The sequence below is a fragment of the Schistocerca nitens genome, chromosome 1 (assembly GCF_023898315.1).
Source record: "Schistocerca nitens isolate TAMUIC-IGC-003100 chromosome 1, iqSchNite1.1, whole genome shotgun sequence".
Lineage (NCBI taxonomy): Eukaryota > Metazoa > Arthropoda > Insecta > Orthoptera > Acrididae > Schistocerca > Schistocerca nitens.
This window is the reverse complement of record NC_064614.1, coordinates 594671902-594687436: the sequence shown is the minus strand read 5'-3', so window position 1 is coordinate 594687436 and position 15535 is coordinate 594671902. Positions and strand designations below refer to the sequence as shown.

General features: G+C 39.0%; 1 protein-coding gene across 1 annotated transcript in view; it reads left to right on the top strand.

Annotated features, from left to right (window-relative positions):
• Positions 1-15168, top strand: part of LOC126256207 (neurocalcin homolog) — a 44949-nt gene extending 29781 nt beyond the window's left edge. Inside the window, exon 4 of the mRNA XM_049955463.1 lies at positions 14231-15168. Coding sequence (XP_049811420.1) covers positions 14231-14425 — 195 coding nt within the window. The 3' untranslated portion in view covers positions 14426-15168. The remainder of the gene's footprint in view (positions 1-14230) is intronic.
• Positions 15169-15535: the final 367 nt, after the last annotated feature.

Here is a 15535-nt window from a genome sequence, read left to right as displayed (position 1 = left end):
TTGTAGTCTTAAGTGTTTCAGAGTTTCTAATGACCAGTATTTTGTTTTGTAATCCCTCTCAGATTGTTCATACAATCAAATTTTCCTGCATATAATAATCTCCATTGCACAACACCACTTTTGTTGTTTTGCCCACCTAACCAAAAAGCTCCGAATATTTTGATATAAATCAGTTTGATACTTTATCAGTTTTAATGAATTTTAAGTCAGCCCTGAATGCTCCTCAGAATACACAAACTATAGTAATTAACATACCACTATACATTAATTACCAGATGGAACACAATCATACACTAACTTTACAGTCACAGAAAAGGCCTTTATTGCCACTGCCCACTTTGAATTTCTTTTCCTCTTCTTTCCCTCAGTCAATTAACTCCACATTATCTGAGAGAGAAAGTAAGCAGTGGGGAGGGGGGGGGGGGGGGCACATTATCACACCGCTTACAAATCAGTTGAACTTTATGTGACTCTGCACATACAGTACTGATAAAAAGTATTTATTTATCTTTGTCCCTCTTTGACTCCAGGTACTGTCTGGCATAGTGTTGCCACAATTACTTCAAGTACATCAGTTACTTCCACTTTCAGCCTCAGTCTGTGAAATGCCAGAAAGTCTGTGGCTCCAACAACTGCTCATATCAGTTGAAAGATGAACAGATTGGACAGTATTAAAGTTGACTGAAAACTTATGACTGAACTAAATATTCAGTTTAAATCTTTATTAAATGAAACAACAAGTTCACTGTTACCAGTCACCGTTTTATTTATTTCCACGACGCGTTTCAAAGGTTTAAACCTCCATCATCGGGTGGATTTACATTAGTAAGTATTACATATGTGTGTGTGTTGTGTTACGATTTTTGGAGGAACTTGTGGCACTGCCTAGTGGAGAAACAAGACACTATTTCAGAATACGGTTTAGGATTACTTTTGACAAAAAATTAAACTGATATCTAATGGTAAACAGTAAGTAAGTAAACGAGAGTACCTTCAGTGGTCACAGGTTCCTTTTGCTGTCGTAACACATCACACGTATACTGCCACATTTGTAAACAAATATGGCGTCTGGAATCAGCTGGGTGCAGGGTTCGTATAGCAGAAGAGAAGACATGATCGCAAAGTGCAAAGAATATACATTGTAACAACATTATTGCAGAATAATTGTTTTAAACATTTGGCGGTGTTTGTTTTGAGGTGTCAAATATATGTGTGTGTACTTCAGGTGGTATATAAATCCAATTCTGACAAGTTAAAACAGCTAAACATTCATATTCGTTTATACAATCAGGTGAAATGTTAAAATGGCTTAAACTTCATACTTGTTGATAATAATTAGGTGAAATGTTACAGACTTTAATTACAATGATCATATTGGCTACAACAGTAAAATCATACATACATTACACTCTTTGATTGGGATTAATAAACAGATGTGAGGTGAGGGGCTGGAGGCAGAAGGAGAGGTAGAGAGAGGGAAAAAAGTGTGTGTGTGTGTGTGTGTGTGTGTGTGTGTGTGTGTGTGTGTGTGTCTGTGTGTGTGTGTGTGTGTGTGTGAGAGAGAGAGAGAGAGAGAGAGAGAAGGAAGAGTGATTATATGAGAGCAAACATTTACATGACAAGGGGTCTTAAGATTGCATGTTGCATATATTAGCTGGCTAAAGGTTGGGGTAATACATTGGTCAGTGCTATAAAATATGCAGATAGATATACATTTGTGCCAGTAGTTGATGTACATACAGTTTCAAGCTGACAAGGGGTACAAGCTGTTGGTGTGATGAATTACCTGTAATGAGGTCAATCTCTTGTAGTCTTGGCAGCTGTCAATATTTATGGTAAATATTAGGTAGGTGTGTGTGTGTGTGTGTGTGTGTGTGTGTGTGCATTTTTATGAGTGTAGGCAGTTGCTGAAAACGGAGATGATACTATTGTAAATATTGTCATTTTTGTCATTTAAGATGGACTCTGGTTGTTTCATTTGATGTTTGTATATTTGGAGTGTTTCAAGGATGTCTAGTTTTCTGCCTTTTGATTGGATATGTAGGATGCTAATACTTGTGTTGTTAACATGGTGTTTTGTTTCATGCAGGTGGGCAGCTATTGCTGATGTGTGATATTTTTTGTTTTTTAGTGCTTCCATGTGTTCCTTGAACCTAATCTCAAATGATCTGCCTGTCTGGCCTATGTAGAAGCAGTCACAGTCCAAACATTCAATTTTGTACACATTTGTGTGATGAAGTGGGTTTTGTGTGCCGATGTTGTGGGGTAACTTCTGTCCAATCCTGTTGTCAGTTGTAAAGGATATGCTTATGCCTTTTCGTTTGAAGACATTGGCAATCTGGTATGAAATGTTACCCAGAAAGGGGATTGTATGGAAGATGTTATTTTCTTTTTGTTTTTTGTGTTGTTATTCCTTTGCCATTATTGAGTGTTTTAGGGTGTCCACTATGGAGCTGTTATAACCATTTTCAATAGCTGTTTGTTTTATTATTTCAATTTCTTGGTCACATTTATCTTCTGAGAGTGGTAGTTGGATAGCTCTATTAATAATGTACCGGAATGTTGCCATTTTGTGTGCTGCGGGGTGGCAAGAGGAGTTGTGAATTGTGGTATGTGTTGTGGTAGGCTTCCGATAAATTTCAAACTGATGTCTGTTATTCTTTATTCTAATGGTAAGGTCTAGGAAATTTATACTGTCATCTTTTTGGTGTTCAACTGTGAATTTTATGTTTTCATGGGAGTTGTTGAAAAACTGATTCAACTCATTGATGTCATCTTTAGTGCCTTTGATTAAAATGATGGTATCATCTACATATCTGTAGTAGTAGATGATATTTTTGAGGAGGTGGTGATTGGAATTCAGGATTTTGTCTTCTAGGTTACTTATAAATATTTCTGCTAGCAATCCGGAAACATTTGAGCCCATTGCCAGACCATCTGTTTGTTTGTAGATTTTATTGTTAAATTTAAAATAGTTGTGTTGCTGGTTTGGAAGAAGTCTAAAGTTTTTTCTATGTATGTTGTTCTGTCCATTACAACAGTTGTGTTGCCCTTGTCAGCTTTTACAATTATTGCATTATTCACACACACACACACACACACACACACACACACACACACACACACACACACACACACACACACTTTTTTCCCTCTCTCTACCTCTCCTTCTGCCTCCAGCCCCTCACCTCACATCTGTTTATTAATCCCAATCAAAGAGTGTAATGTATGTATGATTTTACTGTTGTAGCCAATATGATCATTGTAATTAAAGTCTGTAACATTTCACCTAATTATTATCAACACGTATGAAGTTTAAGCCATTTTAACATTTCACCTGATTGTATACACGAATATGAGTGTTTAGCTGTTTTAACTTGTCAGAATTGGATTTATATACCACCTGAAGTACACACACATATATTTGACACCTCAAAACAAACACCGCCAAATGTTTAAAACAATTATTCTGCAATAATGTTATTACAATGTATATTCTTTGCACTTTGCGATCATGTCTTCTCTTCTGCTATACGAACCTTGCACCCAGCTGATTCCAGACGCCATATTTGTTTACAAATGTGGCAGTATACGTGTGATGTGTTACGACAGCAAAAGGAACCTGTGACCACTGAAGGTACTCTCGTTTACTCACTTACTGTTTACCATTAGATATCAGTTTAATTTTTTGTCAAAAGTAATCCTAAACTGTATTCTGAAATAGTGTCTTGTTTCTCCACTAGGCAGTGCCACAAGTTCCTCCAAAAATCGTAACACAACACACACACAAATGTAATACTTACTAATGTAAATCCACCCGATGATGGAGGTTTAAACCTTCGAAACGTGTCGTGGAAATAAATAAAATGGTGACTGGTAACAGTGAACTTGTTGTTTCATTTAATGTCAGTAACAGTCACGGTAAAGCCTAACCTAAAAATGTTCGCATTTAAAGTTAAATCTTTATGATTGTGTTATTAGAGTAAGAAAACTAACTTTCTTAATTTCTTATACAACAACATTCAAGACAGCAAAGCTTACCAGACCAATTTATGGAAAAAAATCCTTAAAAATTCCAGTCAAATCAACTGACAAAACTGTAACATTCCTTGCTATTTCACAGTGTACCTGATCTTCACAGCTTAGGAAACAGTGTTACTACAGCTTAACAATACTTCTTCTGTGTTACTCTGAATTTATGTCTCTTGTTCCTAGATATAGAAACCAAGTCAAAGCAGTTACTATTAGTGCAAGAGATGTGTTTATTTGTGGCTGCCTAGTGATCAAGATGAAAACAAGCTCTCATAACTGAAATTTTGTAAAATGACTGTTGGCTGTGGGTCCAAGTTGTCAACACAGAAATAGCTGAATATCATAGTTCACCAGCATACTGTCATAGCTCCAGCATTAAAAACCCATCTATAAGAAAGGTGCAATTTTAGTATAATAGATTTTGCCAGTAAAGGTTGTTATGTTCACTAAGCATTGTGTAGTAACCAAATAATGAATGAAACCAATCAAAGGAACACAAATATGGCCCAATCGTAAATCTGTGAACAATAACAGAAATAAGTCTTTTCAGGACTCCACATGTAACAAAACAAAATAATCGTACAGTAGGTGCGAAATAAGCGATATACAGGACAATTGATGTGAGCAGTAAAAACTAAAAGAACATACTGAAGGTGAGTCAATGCTGCTCTGTGCGCATATTGGCTCAAGTTGGCAGTAGAAGGCATAGCAGAGACTGTGCTGTGTGCACGCTTCCTACAGGTGCTGCCTAGTGGCAAGCCCATGCTGATATAGTTGGTAGTTGATTTAAATGCACAAGCGTGATGACACTATACTCAGCGCACTCACGCTCACATGCGCTATTAAGAGGATACAACGCACCCAGGTGATGGAGGAGACACTGGTTGCCCAACAACAGGCACATATATTGGATCTGTGGTGGTGGCAGCCGGTGCCAACGGTGGGGGCGGGACAATATGCCGGGTGGGCACTGTCATAAAGCCACAACGCATGGAGACGCGGACATGCCTAAGGGAGGTGGGGCAGTGTGGCACCTGACAGCAGCACCAGGAAGTCATCATCAGCACTCACGTCCGAGGGAGGAGGAGATAGGGCTGGAGCCATCGGAGAGGATGGCTGAGGCAATGATGATGAGGGGGTTAGTGGAGGCATCCCAACTGGAACAGTGGGCTCTGGCAATGGACCCAAGGCCAGAGACAGTGTGGCACCCAGAATTGGAAAGCTGGAACCCCCAGGGAGCCGCAAGCGGAGGAGGCTGCCAATAGACAGGGGTACCTCCACATCAGGCGATGATTGGGTCGAGGTGGGGGGCAGTGGGGTGGGCTGTGGTGACAGGAGCCACATCCACGAACTGGTAGCTTTTGGCAACGAGCGGGTCCGCAGTAGATGAAAGTGGAGTACCAACAGCCTTCAGCTGTGTGGACATCACAAAGATGGCATCCCTGTCAGTGGACAACAGTGACTGGTATCCACTTGGGTCATGACCAAACCCTTGTGCCCACGCTGGCAATCATGGCACAAAGTGGTCAGATGAACCCGACCGTGACAGTTTGCAGCGCAGGCTGCAGAAGGTGGAGTAGTGTGTGTGGCTGCTGGCTGTGAAGCAGTTCAGCCGGGCTCCAATCCCCCATAGGGGTGAAGCAATAGGTGCTCATAAAACAGAAAAAAGGGCATTGAAAGGGGAGCAATTCACAACAAACTTTTTCATTTGGGGCTTGAATGTATGCACTAGCCATTCTACCTCATTATTTCACTGAAGGCAGAGGGCAGAACTGTAACATGGCGAATGCTGTTACAGGAACAAAGAATTGAAATATGTGAGAAGTTAACTGGGGTCCATTATCAGGAGTTAAGGTATGAGGTGATACCTCAATAGGAAAAAACCCTCAAAAGCATACAAATTGTGACCTCGGCCAACATCGATGCACAACGGAGAATGTAAGAAAACTGGGAAGATGCATCCACAACCAATAGCTAATAGAAATTCAAGAAGCGACACACAAAGTCTGTATGAATGCATTCTCATGGCTGGCAAGGACCAGGCCAGGGGGACAGAGATGCCATGGGAGCTGCTTGTTGTCAAGTACGCTGCTCACAAGCTATGACAAAAGGGCAATTTTATCATCAGTCTCTGGCCACAAAACATATCTGCTTGCTAATAGTTTAATATGCTGAACTCCCCAATGGCCCTGGTGGAGAAGACATAGAACCTCGTGCTGTAATATGGCAGGAATGACTACTCTCAGAGAGAGGTCTTCTGTCCACAACAGAAAAACACTATCAGAAACACAGAGGCAATACCATAGGGAAAAATAGTTGTGCACATGGGGTCTGAAGTCCAACTGAACAGTTTATCCGGACAACCAGCACGTGGGCTGTGTGCTACCTTGTCAAGCAAGGCAGTGTGAGGGTTAAATAAGGAAACCAAGGGTTTATGGTCAATGATAAGGCGAAATATGGAGTCACACAAAAAACATGAAATTTCCGGAGAGCATAGGCTGTGGTAAAGAGCCTCTTTTTCCATCTGAGAGTAACACTGTTGGGATGGAGTGAGGGATTTAGAGGTGAAAGCAGCAGGTTGTTCAGGGCCATTGGTATATCAGTGCACTAGGACTGTACACTGTACTGACAGTTGCAAAATTATGTGATGGTCCGAAGAGAATGTAGCTGAACAAGAGGCCATCAGTAGGCTATATTTCAACATTTGAAAAGCATGTTTGCAATCTGGTGCCAAACAAAATGGTACATTCTTGTGTAACAAGGCATACAATGGGTGGGCCAATGTGACTGCCCCTGGCAGGAATTTATGGTAGTAGGCTATCTTTCCAAGGAAGACCTGAAGCTCCTTAGTGGAAAAGGAGTGAGGCATAGATGTAACAACAGAGGTATGGTCTTGCAGAGGGCAAATCCCATCTCACAATACCTCGAACCCTAAATAAACAATAGAAGATTGGAAAAACTGAGATTCCATGAGGTTACACTGCAAACCTGCAGACAATAAGACAGAAAACAAAGTGTGATAATTTTTCAAGTGATATGCCATAGAGGAGCCCGTGACATCATCATCATCCAGATAATTAATGCAACCTGAGAAGGCATAATCAATTACTCTAAAAACCAGTGGAAAATAGCAGAGGTGCTAGCCACACTAAAAGTAAGGCACAAATATTGATAAAGACTGAAAGGTGTATTCAAAATCAGAACTCGCCAAAACTCTTTGTCGACAGGAACCTGCTGATTTGCTTCAGACAAATAAATTTTATAAAAGTACCGGCATGTGATATTTTTGCCAATGGTTCCTCTTGGCATGGGAGAAGATACATATCCACAACTGACTGTGTGTTGACAGTAGTACTGAAGTCACCACAGAGGCGAAATTTCCCAGATGTCTTCCAAACTACAACCAGCAAAGACAGCCATTCACTAGCCATAACAGGTTACGCTACTGCTAGAGATTGAAGTCTGTCCAATTCTACTTTCACTTGATCTTTCAGGATGACTGGAACAGGATGTGCACAACAAAAATGATGCTAAGCCATGGATTTCAAAGAAATATGAGCAGAAAAATTCATAGCACACCCTTCACCTTACAAAAACAAATCTACACACAGTGTTTACCACTGAGAATATGGTACCTGATCGGACACAAGGTGGGCTGCATCAGTGATGGAAAATCCAAATGCCTGAAACATCCATTCCGAACAAGTTTTCAACACCTTCATCACTAACCACCATAATGTAACGGAATGAACCTCTGACTTGTAAGAGGCAGATGCTGTAAATTGGCCCAAAAGCGCAGTATTTTATTTGTTATAACTGACCAGCTTCTGCGTGACCAGAGTCAATGGTGGCAAGCCTGAGCTCACATAAGTTTGGAAATTCAATAATGTCACTGCAGCACCTGTGTGAACTGTAGCCAAAACACTTGGCAGGAAACACTTAACAACCAACTTGGGAGAAGTCTCAATCATTGGAGTCAATAGATTTTACATCCATGTCCATATCCTGAGTAACCATCAGTGAATGACACATGGAGGTGATGTAGCCTTTCTTCTGGAAAGTGTTACAGATAGCCAGTTGTTTAGGACACACCAAATATTCGTGCTTGACAAAATAGAAAGAACAAGATGGATACAGGTGAATGCTGACATTGATGCTGTGGTGGTCATGACTGCTTGGGCCAGCCTTGCTCTGCTCGGCACAGGGCCCACATATTTACTGCCACAACTGTCTTCCTCATGCAAGTTATCTTTCATCCTAGTGGGCACGTCTGCCACATCATCCCATTCTCATATTGGTCACCCACTGCCCGAGAAATTTCAAAGGATTATGCTACTTGCAAAATGTATGCCAAAGAGGGTTACCAGGGCACCTTCTGGTGCATTCCTTGTTTGAAGCTAAACAGATGATTGTGTCACACACCAATTGATTCTGCATAAGATCATTAAAGGCATTAATAATGAATTGACACTTAGGGCTAAGACCATGAAGTTCAGCTGGCCAGGCCCTGTATGACTGGTTTGGTTTCTTGCAACATCAGTAGAATTTGGCTCATGCTGCTATGAAATATATGTGTGCAATACTAGTTGGACAATAAACTGCACATTTGATCAAAAGCAAGAGCAGCCACTTCTTGTAAAAGGGCAAGCTGACACAATATTTGATATACCTTAGGTGGAATTCACAAGGGGAGTAAGGCTTTGTACAAATTCGAGTCTGTCACACCGGAAGCCAAAAGATGCTGTCTGAGTCTTTTTTCATAAGCTTCCCAGTCCTCGGCTGAAACATCATACAGAGGAAAAGTGGATAGATAAACCAATGGAACAGTACCCTGTCTGTTAATTGAAGCTGACAAAGTGGTCACTACCAAAATAAGCTTTTTAATCCTAGTGACACAGCATCCATAATGACTAAACTTATACCAAACTTAAAGAATGCACACAAGGAAGCCATTCCAAACTTATCTCCAATAGTAACCAAGAAATACATGAAACTAATATGAGTAACACAAATATCTCTTAATTCATAAACCTCTGAACAATAACAGAAACAATCATGTGACTCCACAAGTAACAAGACAAAACAATCATAAAGAAGGTGCAACATAAGCAATACACAAGACAACTGAGGTGAACGGTATAAACTAAAAGAACATAGTGAGGGTGAATTAGTGTTGCTTCATGTGTACAAAGACTTGAGTTGCTGGTAGATTATAGGGTGGAAACCGTGTTGTGTGCTCGCTTCGTACTGGTGGCCTCTGTTGGCTGGCCCGCACTAATATGGTTGGTGGTTGATTTAAGTACATACGTATAGTGACACTACACCCACCGCACACACACTCACACCTACATGCACTAGTAGCAGGATCTAGCACTTTTGTTCAGTCACTTGACCACAAAGGTGTAAGGTGATAAAACTATTTCTAAAATAGTCCTCATCGCCAAATTGTGCTGTGTCAAAGTGACCTCAAAATAGAACATCTTGAATTCTTCAGTACTGTTTGTAATTCATACTTATGATGCTTTATTGGACTTCTGAATACTGGATATTTCTGTATTAAACAAAGATTCATTAATAATTTGAAATTTGAGCCGTTAAATTATTCTCATTTTAGTAAATAAAAAACTTAAAATATATAGAAATTTTGTTTCAGATGGAACTTCAGTCATATTTACAACACAGAATTTTGTAATATTTTAACATTACTGATTCCTTTTTCTGCCTGAAGACAAAACAAGAGTAATTATACAATTGCAATTGTAATATTCATTCTTTTGTCACAAACATTCAATTCGCAATGATTTTTTTATCCTTTTACCGCCTGACCCCCATCAGTCGCCTGTACAGACCATAAATATGCATCCCTTAAGTTGAAAGTAGCTCAGTGAAGAGTTTGAAATTTCCACTTCCTAACCTTAATTTTCACTGTCTCAGATACTACTCCATGATGTCAATAACTACAATCATCTCACCTGGTTTCGTTCATGAAGTGCACTTCCACTGACTGACAGAAGCTTTTCTTTGTACTCATGTCGATGCAGCCCCCTATAAAATAAACAGAAAAGGACATTTTCAGTTAATTTTGTATGCCTTCACATACTTATACAGGGTGTTACAAAAAGGTACGGCCAAAGTTTCAGGAAACATTCCTCACACACAAATAAAGAAAAGATGTTATGTGGACATGTGTCCGGAAATGCTTAATTTCTATGTTAGAGCTCATTTTAGTTTCGTCAGTATGTACTGTACTTCCTCGACTCACCGCCAGTTGGCCCAATTGAAGGAAGGTAATGTTGACTTTGGTTCTTGTGTTGACATGCGACTCATTGTTCTACAATACTAGCATCAAGCACATCAGTACGTAGCATCAACAGGTTAGTTTTCATCACGAACGTGGTTTTGCAGTCAGTGCAATGTTTACAAATGTGGAGTTGGCAGATGCCCATTTGATGCATGGATTAGCACGGGGCAGTAGCTGTGGCGCGGTACATTTGTATCGAGACAGATTTCGAGAACGAAGGTGTCCCGACAGGAAGACGTTTGAAGCAATTGATCGGCGTCTTAGGGAGCACGAAACATTCCAGCCTATGACTCGCGACTGGAGAAGACCTAGAACGACGAGGACACCTGCAATGGACGAGGCAATTTGTGCAGTTGACGATAACCCTAATGTCAGCGTCAGAGAAGTTGCTGCTGTACAAGGTAACGTTGACCACGTCACTGTATGGAGAGTGCTACGGCAGAACCAGTTGTTTCTGTGCCATGTACAGCGTGTGCAGGCACTATCAGCAGCTGATTGGCCTCCACGGGTACACTTCTGCGAATGGTTCATCCAACAATGTGTCAATCCTCATTTCAGTGCAAATGTTCTCTTTACGGATGAGGCTTCGTTCCAAAATGATCAAATTGTAAATTTTCACAATCAACATGTGTGGGCTGATGAGAATCCGCACGCGATTGTGCAATCACGTCATCAACACAGATTTTCTGTGAATGTTTGGGCAGGCATTGTTGGTGATGTTCTTCCACCTACGTTCAATGGAGCACGTTATCATGATTTCATACGGGATACGCTACCTGTGGTGCTAGAACATGTGCCTTTAAAGGTACGACACAACATGTGGTTCATGCACGATGGAGCTCCTGCACATTTCAGTCGAAGTGTTCGTACGCTTCTCAACAACAGATTCGGTGACCGATGGATTGGTAGAGATGGACCAATTCCATGGCCTCCACGCTCTCCTGACCTCAACCCTCTTGACTTTCATTTATGGGGGCATTTGAAAGCTCTTATCTACGCAACCCCGGTACCAAATGTAGAGACTCTTCATGCTCGTATTGTGGACGGCTGTGATACAATACGCCATCCTCCAGGGCTGCATCATCGCATCAGGGATTCCATGCGATGGAGGGTGGATGCATGTATCCTCGCTAACGGAGGACATTTTGAACATTTCCTGTAACAAAGTGTTTGAAGTCATGCTGGTACGTTCTGTTGCTGTGTGTTTCCATTCCATGATTAATGTGATTTGAAGAGAAGTAATAAAATGAGCTCTAACATGGAAAGTAAGCGTTTCCGGACACATGTCCACGTAACATATTTTCTTTCTTTGTGTGTGAGGAATGTTTCCTGAAAGTTTGGCCGTACCTTTTTGTAACACCCTGTATTTTCACTTAGGATCTTAATTATAATATTAAAAGAAAACTATTCAGAACTCATATCCATTCATGACAAAAGACACTGGCGGAAACAAAAAGAAACTTTATGTTTCATCTATCTATAAAATTTGTTATATTCTATCAAAGCAAAGTATGTCTTGACACTTTGATGTCTTTGGATGAACATTCTCAGTGCAGAACCCGTGATTAGAAATTGTTGCAACTGCCTTTTGTTAACAAAAGTATGAACATTTATTCTTGTGTTCACCTCTATCTGATCTGTCTGCTTGAAGTTCTCAGTTGAAAATCATACAGTAAATGATACCTGTACACAGTTTCATTAAGTTTATTATCTTAGCTGTCATCTCTGACTTCCAAAGAACCAAATGGTGTCCTGCTATTGAATGTAATGTTTCCTACTTTGTAAATGTGATGCACAAAGGTTTCTGTGCAACAATCTGCCGCAGCACCAATATGGTAACAATATATTAATTTTTTGTGACATTAATTTTATTTTTGCTTCTGTTTGTGAAAGCTGTTGTGTGATGCTGTTTGACTGTTGTAGATCATGTGGCTATATTCTCCAGACCAGGATAGTGGTCAGCCTGACAAATGTTTTATTGGAATTATAATTATGTGAAGTCTCACACTATGTGTATCATTGATATTTATTGTATGCATATTTGACACTGTCAAAGATCCAATTAATTCAAGTTTGTTTTGGAATAGGCATCTTGCATGTGCCCTTCTGCCCAATTTCCTACAAAAGCTTTACATGCTTTGATGGCTACTCAGAAGTGAGATTTACTCTTTTTGAAGAATATAAGAACAGAAATTAAAAAATGCCCCTCTTTCCCTTCTGGCACATTCTTGAAAATTTTGGGTAATAAAATTATTTCTCATTTTGCTTTCTTGCACACAATGACTTATGTATTATGGTTTACATTCCCAATCAAACATTTATTCTATAGATATATGCTGTCCCCTTCACCAGTGAAAGTCAGTGAGCTGTTCCTTTAAGTAGAAATTATCCAAATTGTAAATATTCACAAATATCTGGAATTTTTCAGATTTGTTTTGTAAGCTCTTGGCACATATACTTTCATTCACTGTCATCACTCTTTCTCGAAATCCTCAAGTAGGATGAAATTTAATCAATTATTTGTCAGTGGCTGAACAGCTTCCTGCTTTCAGAGCACCATGTCATTGTAATGTGGTTGGTGTCTTAAACTAGTTACACTAAGTCCTGCCTCTTTATTCTTGGAAAATTACGTAAAGGTCTTCTGTTGCACATTTTCACTTACACACAGCTCTGTCTCAGATGTGTCACCTCTGAGAAAAATCTAATAAATAGACACTGGGAGCACTGTACTTGGTTAAATCTTTGTGCTTGATCAGCATTGTTGGTTGCTCGATTTTTCAGAATGTGGAGCATTTATTTAAATAGATACCTACAAACCACACAATATCATGATTCTTTCACTTAATTTTGACGTATCAGAACATACAGAACAGAGATCAGTTCAAACACAGCCAATTTACATGACTGTTCGCTTCCAATGAATGTAAAGGAGGTACAGTCGAAGGAATTTTATCTGGTTACAGAAAAATTACCAGAATAATGAGGAATATAAACTCTTCATTTATGGATGCAATTAAAAAAGACACCAAGTAGTCATTTGCATTGCTGCATAACCCAGGGATATCAAACAATACCAAATTTCTCCTATAACACTGAGAATAATCAAACAACATTTTTTTGTTCTTTATATTTGGTTGTGGGATGAACTATCTTATCTTGATGTGTGGCAGTGGTCATAAAAGTTTGTGGTAGAAGGCAGGGGAAAGAATGCAATTATATGTTAGTGACTAATAAGAAAATTGCATAGAGGGGAGGCGGACAATAGATCATCCATTAACAGAACTTGGTTAAATTCTGAAAAAGCTGCATCTCACCGGCAGTAGTTCTTCATGTGAACTTGACTTTTTCTGTGCCTTGTTACCTCACATGTTTTGTGTGAAACATTTCTTCTGCTCTCCCCTCCCTCTCTCCCTCGTTTTAAAAACTGTTTACAGAGGTAGAAAAGACATCTCAAGACTCTCGGTATTTAGTGTGATCTAATTCATACTACCGCCATCTGTAGTGCAATCTTTAATTTATTTGTATGTTCTTATCCATTTTTAATTATTTTTTATAAACTGATGATGACAAAGATACCAAAAGAATGCAGTTATTTTTGTCCATTATGCTTAGAAAGTACAATACTTATGATATTTGTCACTTTGACAAATGATATAAACCTCTTTCAGATATGATGAAATAAAACTATTATAATGAAAAATATGGTGATTACAGACACATAAAATCAGTATTTCTTGTCATTTCATTCTACTTCTCCAGAAACCCTACAGTAAATCAGTGTAGCAATTAATGTATTTCAAACTAATTCACACATCTATAGCTAAAACTGTAGCAGTATTTATATTTTGCTCTGCCTTAATTTCAGTATAATTTCTGCATATATTAATTATTTTACAGGCAATCTACAAAATGGTTGGCTCTGTAATGAAAATGCCTGAAGATGAGTCAACACCTGAAAAAAGAACAGATAAGATTTTTCGTCAAATGGATAAAAATAAGGATGGTAAACTTTCATTAGATGAGTTCATTGAAGGGGCAAAAAGTGACCCGTCCATTGTCCGACTACTGCAGTGTGATCCACAAGCACAGTGAGAGGATTGGTAGATGGTAACTGAACTTCTGAGGCTTATATCACCAGAATTGTGCTTAATTCTGTGCTTGGTCATGTGCCCAATCTTGAACATGGGCTTTGGTACAAAGATTATAACAGACTGAGTTCAGTAAAGAAGAGGGCTGCAAAAGAAGTCCATTGTTGAATCATGTCATACATGAAAATGATAATGAACTTCTAACTTCATTCACATAAAGTTCTGCCATTGAATTGCAAGCAGGTGAACTGTGTTAGTGTGATTTTGAAGTTTTATTTAAATGGATGAGCGCAGTATTGCATGTAAGTGGCACAGTGGCCTGTGTGGCAGATGGTTTGTGTCAATTCCCTCTTTATTCTGATCAAGTTAGAATATGTGAAAATTCTATCAGTAATATGTTTTTAAATAAATTGTTCATTACATGCATATTCTTTGCACATATGTGCATGTATGTCAACAGTTTTTAAAATAAAATGACATTCCTTGATACTCCTTCAATGATATAGCTCTGTTTTTTTGTATTTGATGTCTTTCTGACTTGAATTAATTCACAAATCTTTGAATTTTGGAAATTATCATTGTATGAATGTCATCTGTGCACCTTTAGTTTTCTTGCATCTGTGTAGTTATACTGAACTTCTTAAGAAAGCTTAACTGAACAGCTGTGAGTTATGAATAGTCTGAAGCATTGTTGTCTTATTGGCTGTCAATTATGTAATAGTTCAACTTCAAATAAATGTTCAGGTACTTCTGCCTCTCAATCATAACTAGCATACTGTCCATAACCAAACATTTTAGCTATTTATTTGCCCTTAATATTGATGCTTGAAAAGGGACAGTGATGTGGTTGCTCCTCCTCTTTAAGAGAGAACTGCATTTCAACAAAAATTTTATGCATACTTATTTTGGCATGCATTTTTTCACAAGAAACTGCAGAACTCCTTGTTAAACTACGATATGTATTTGAGAAGTGGGAAGTGAATAACACCATCCTGAAACAGAATATCTTTTGGGTATCACACAAATATGAAATGTGTTTTTGTCCTCAGTATTATTTTTTAAACAGACAGTTGGAAAACATGTGAAACTATTGAATAATGCTACGTATAAACTG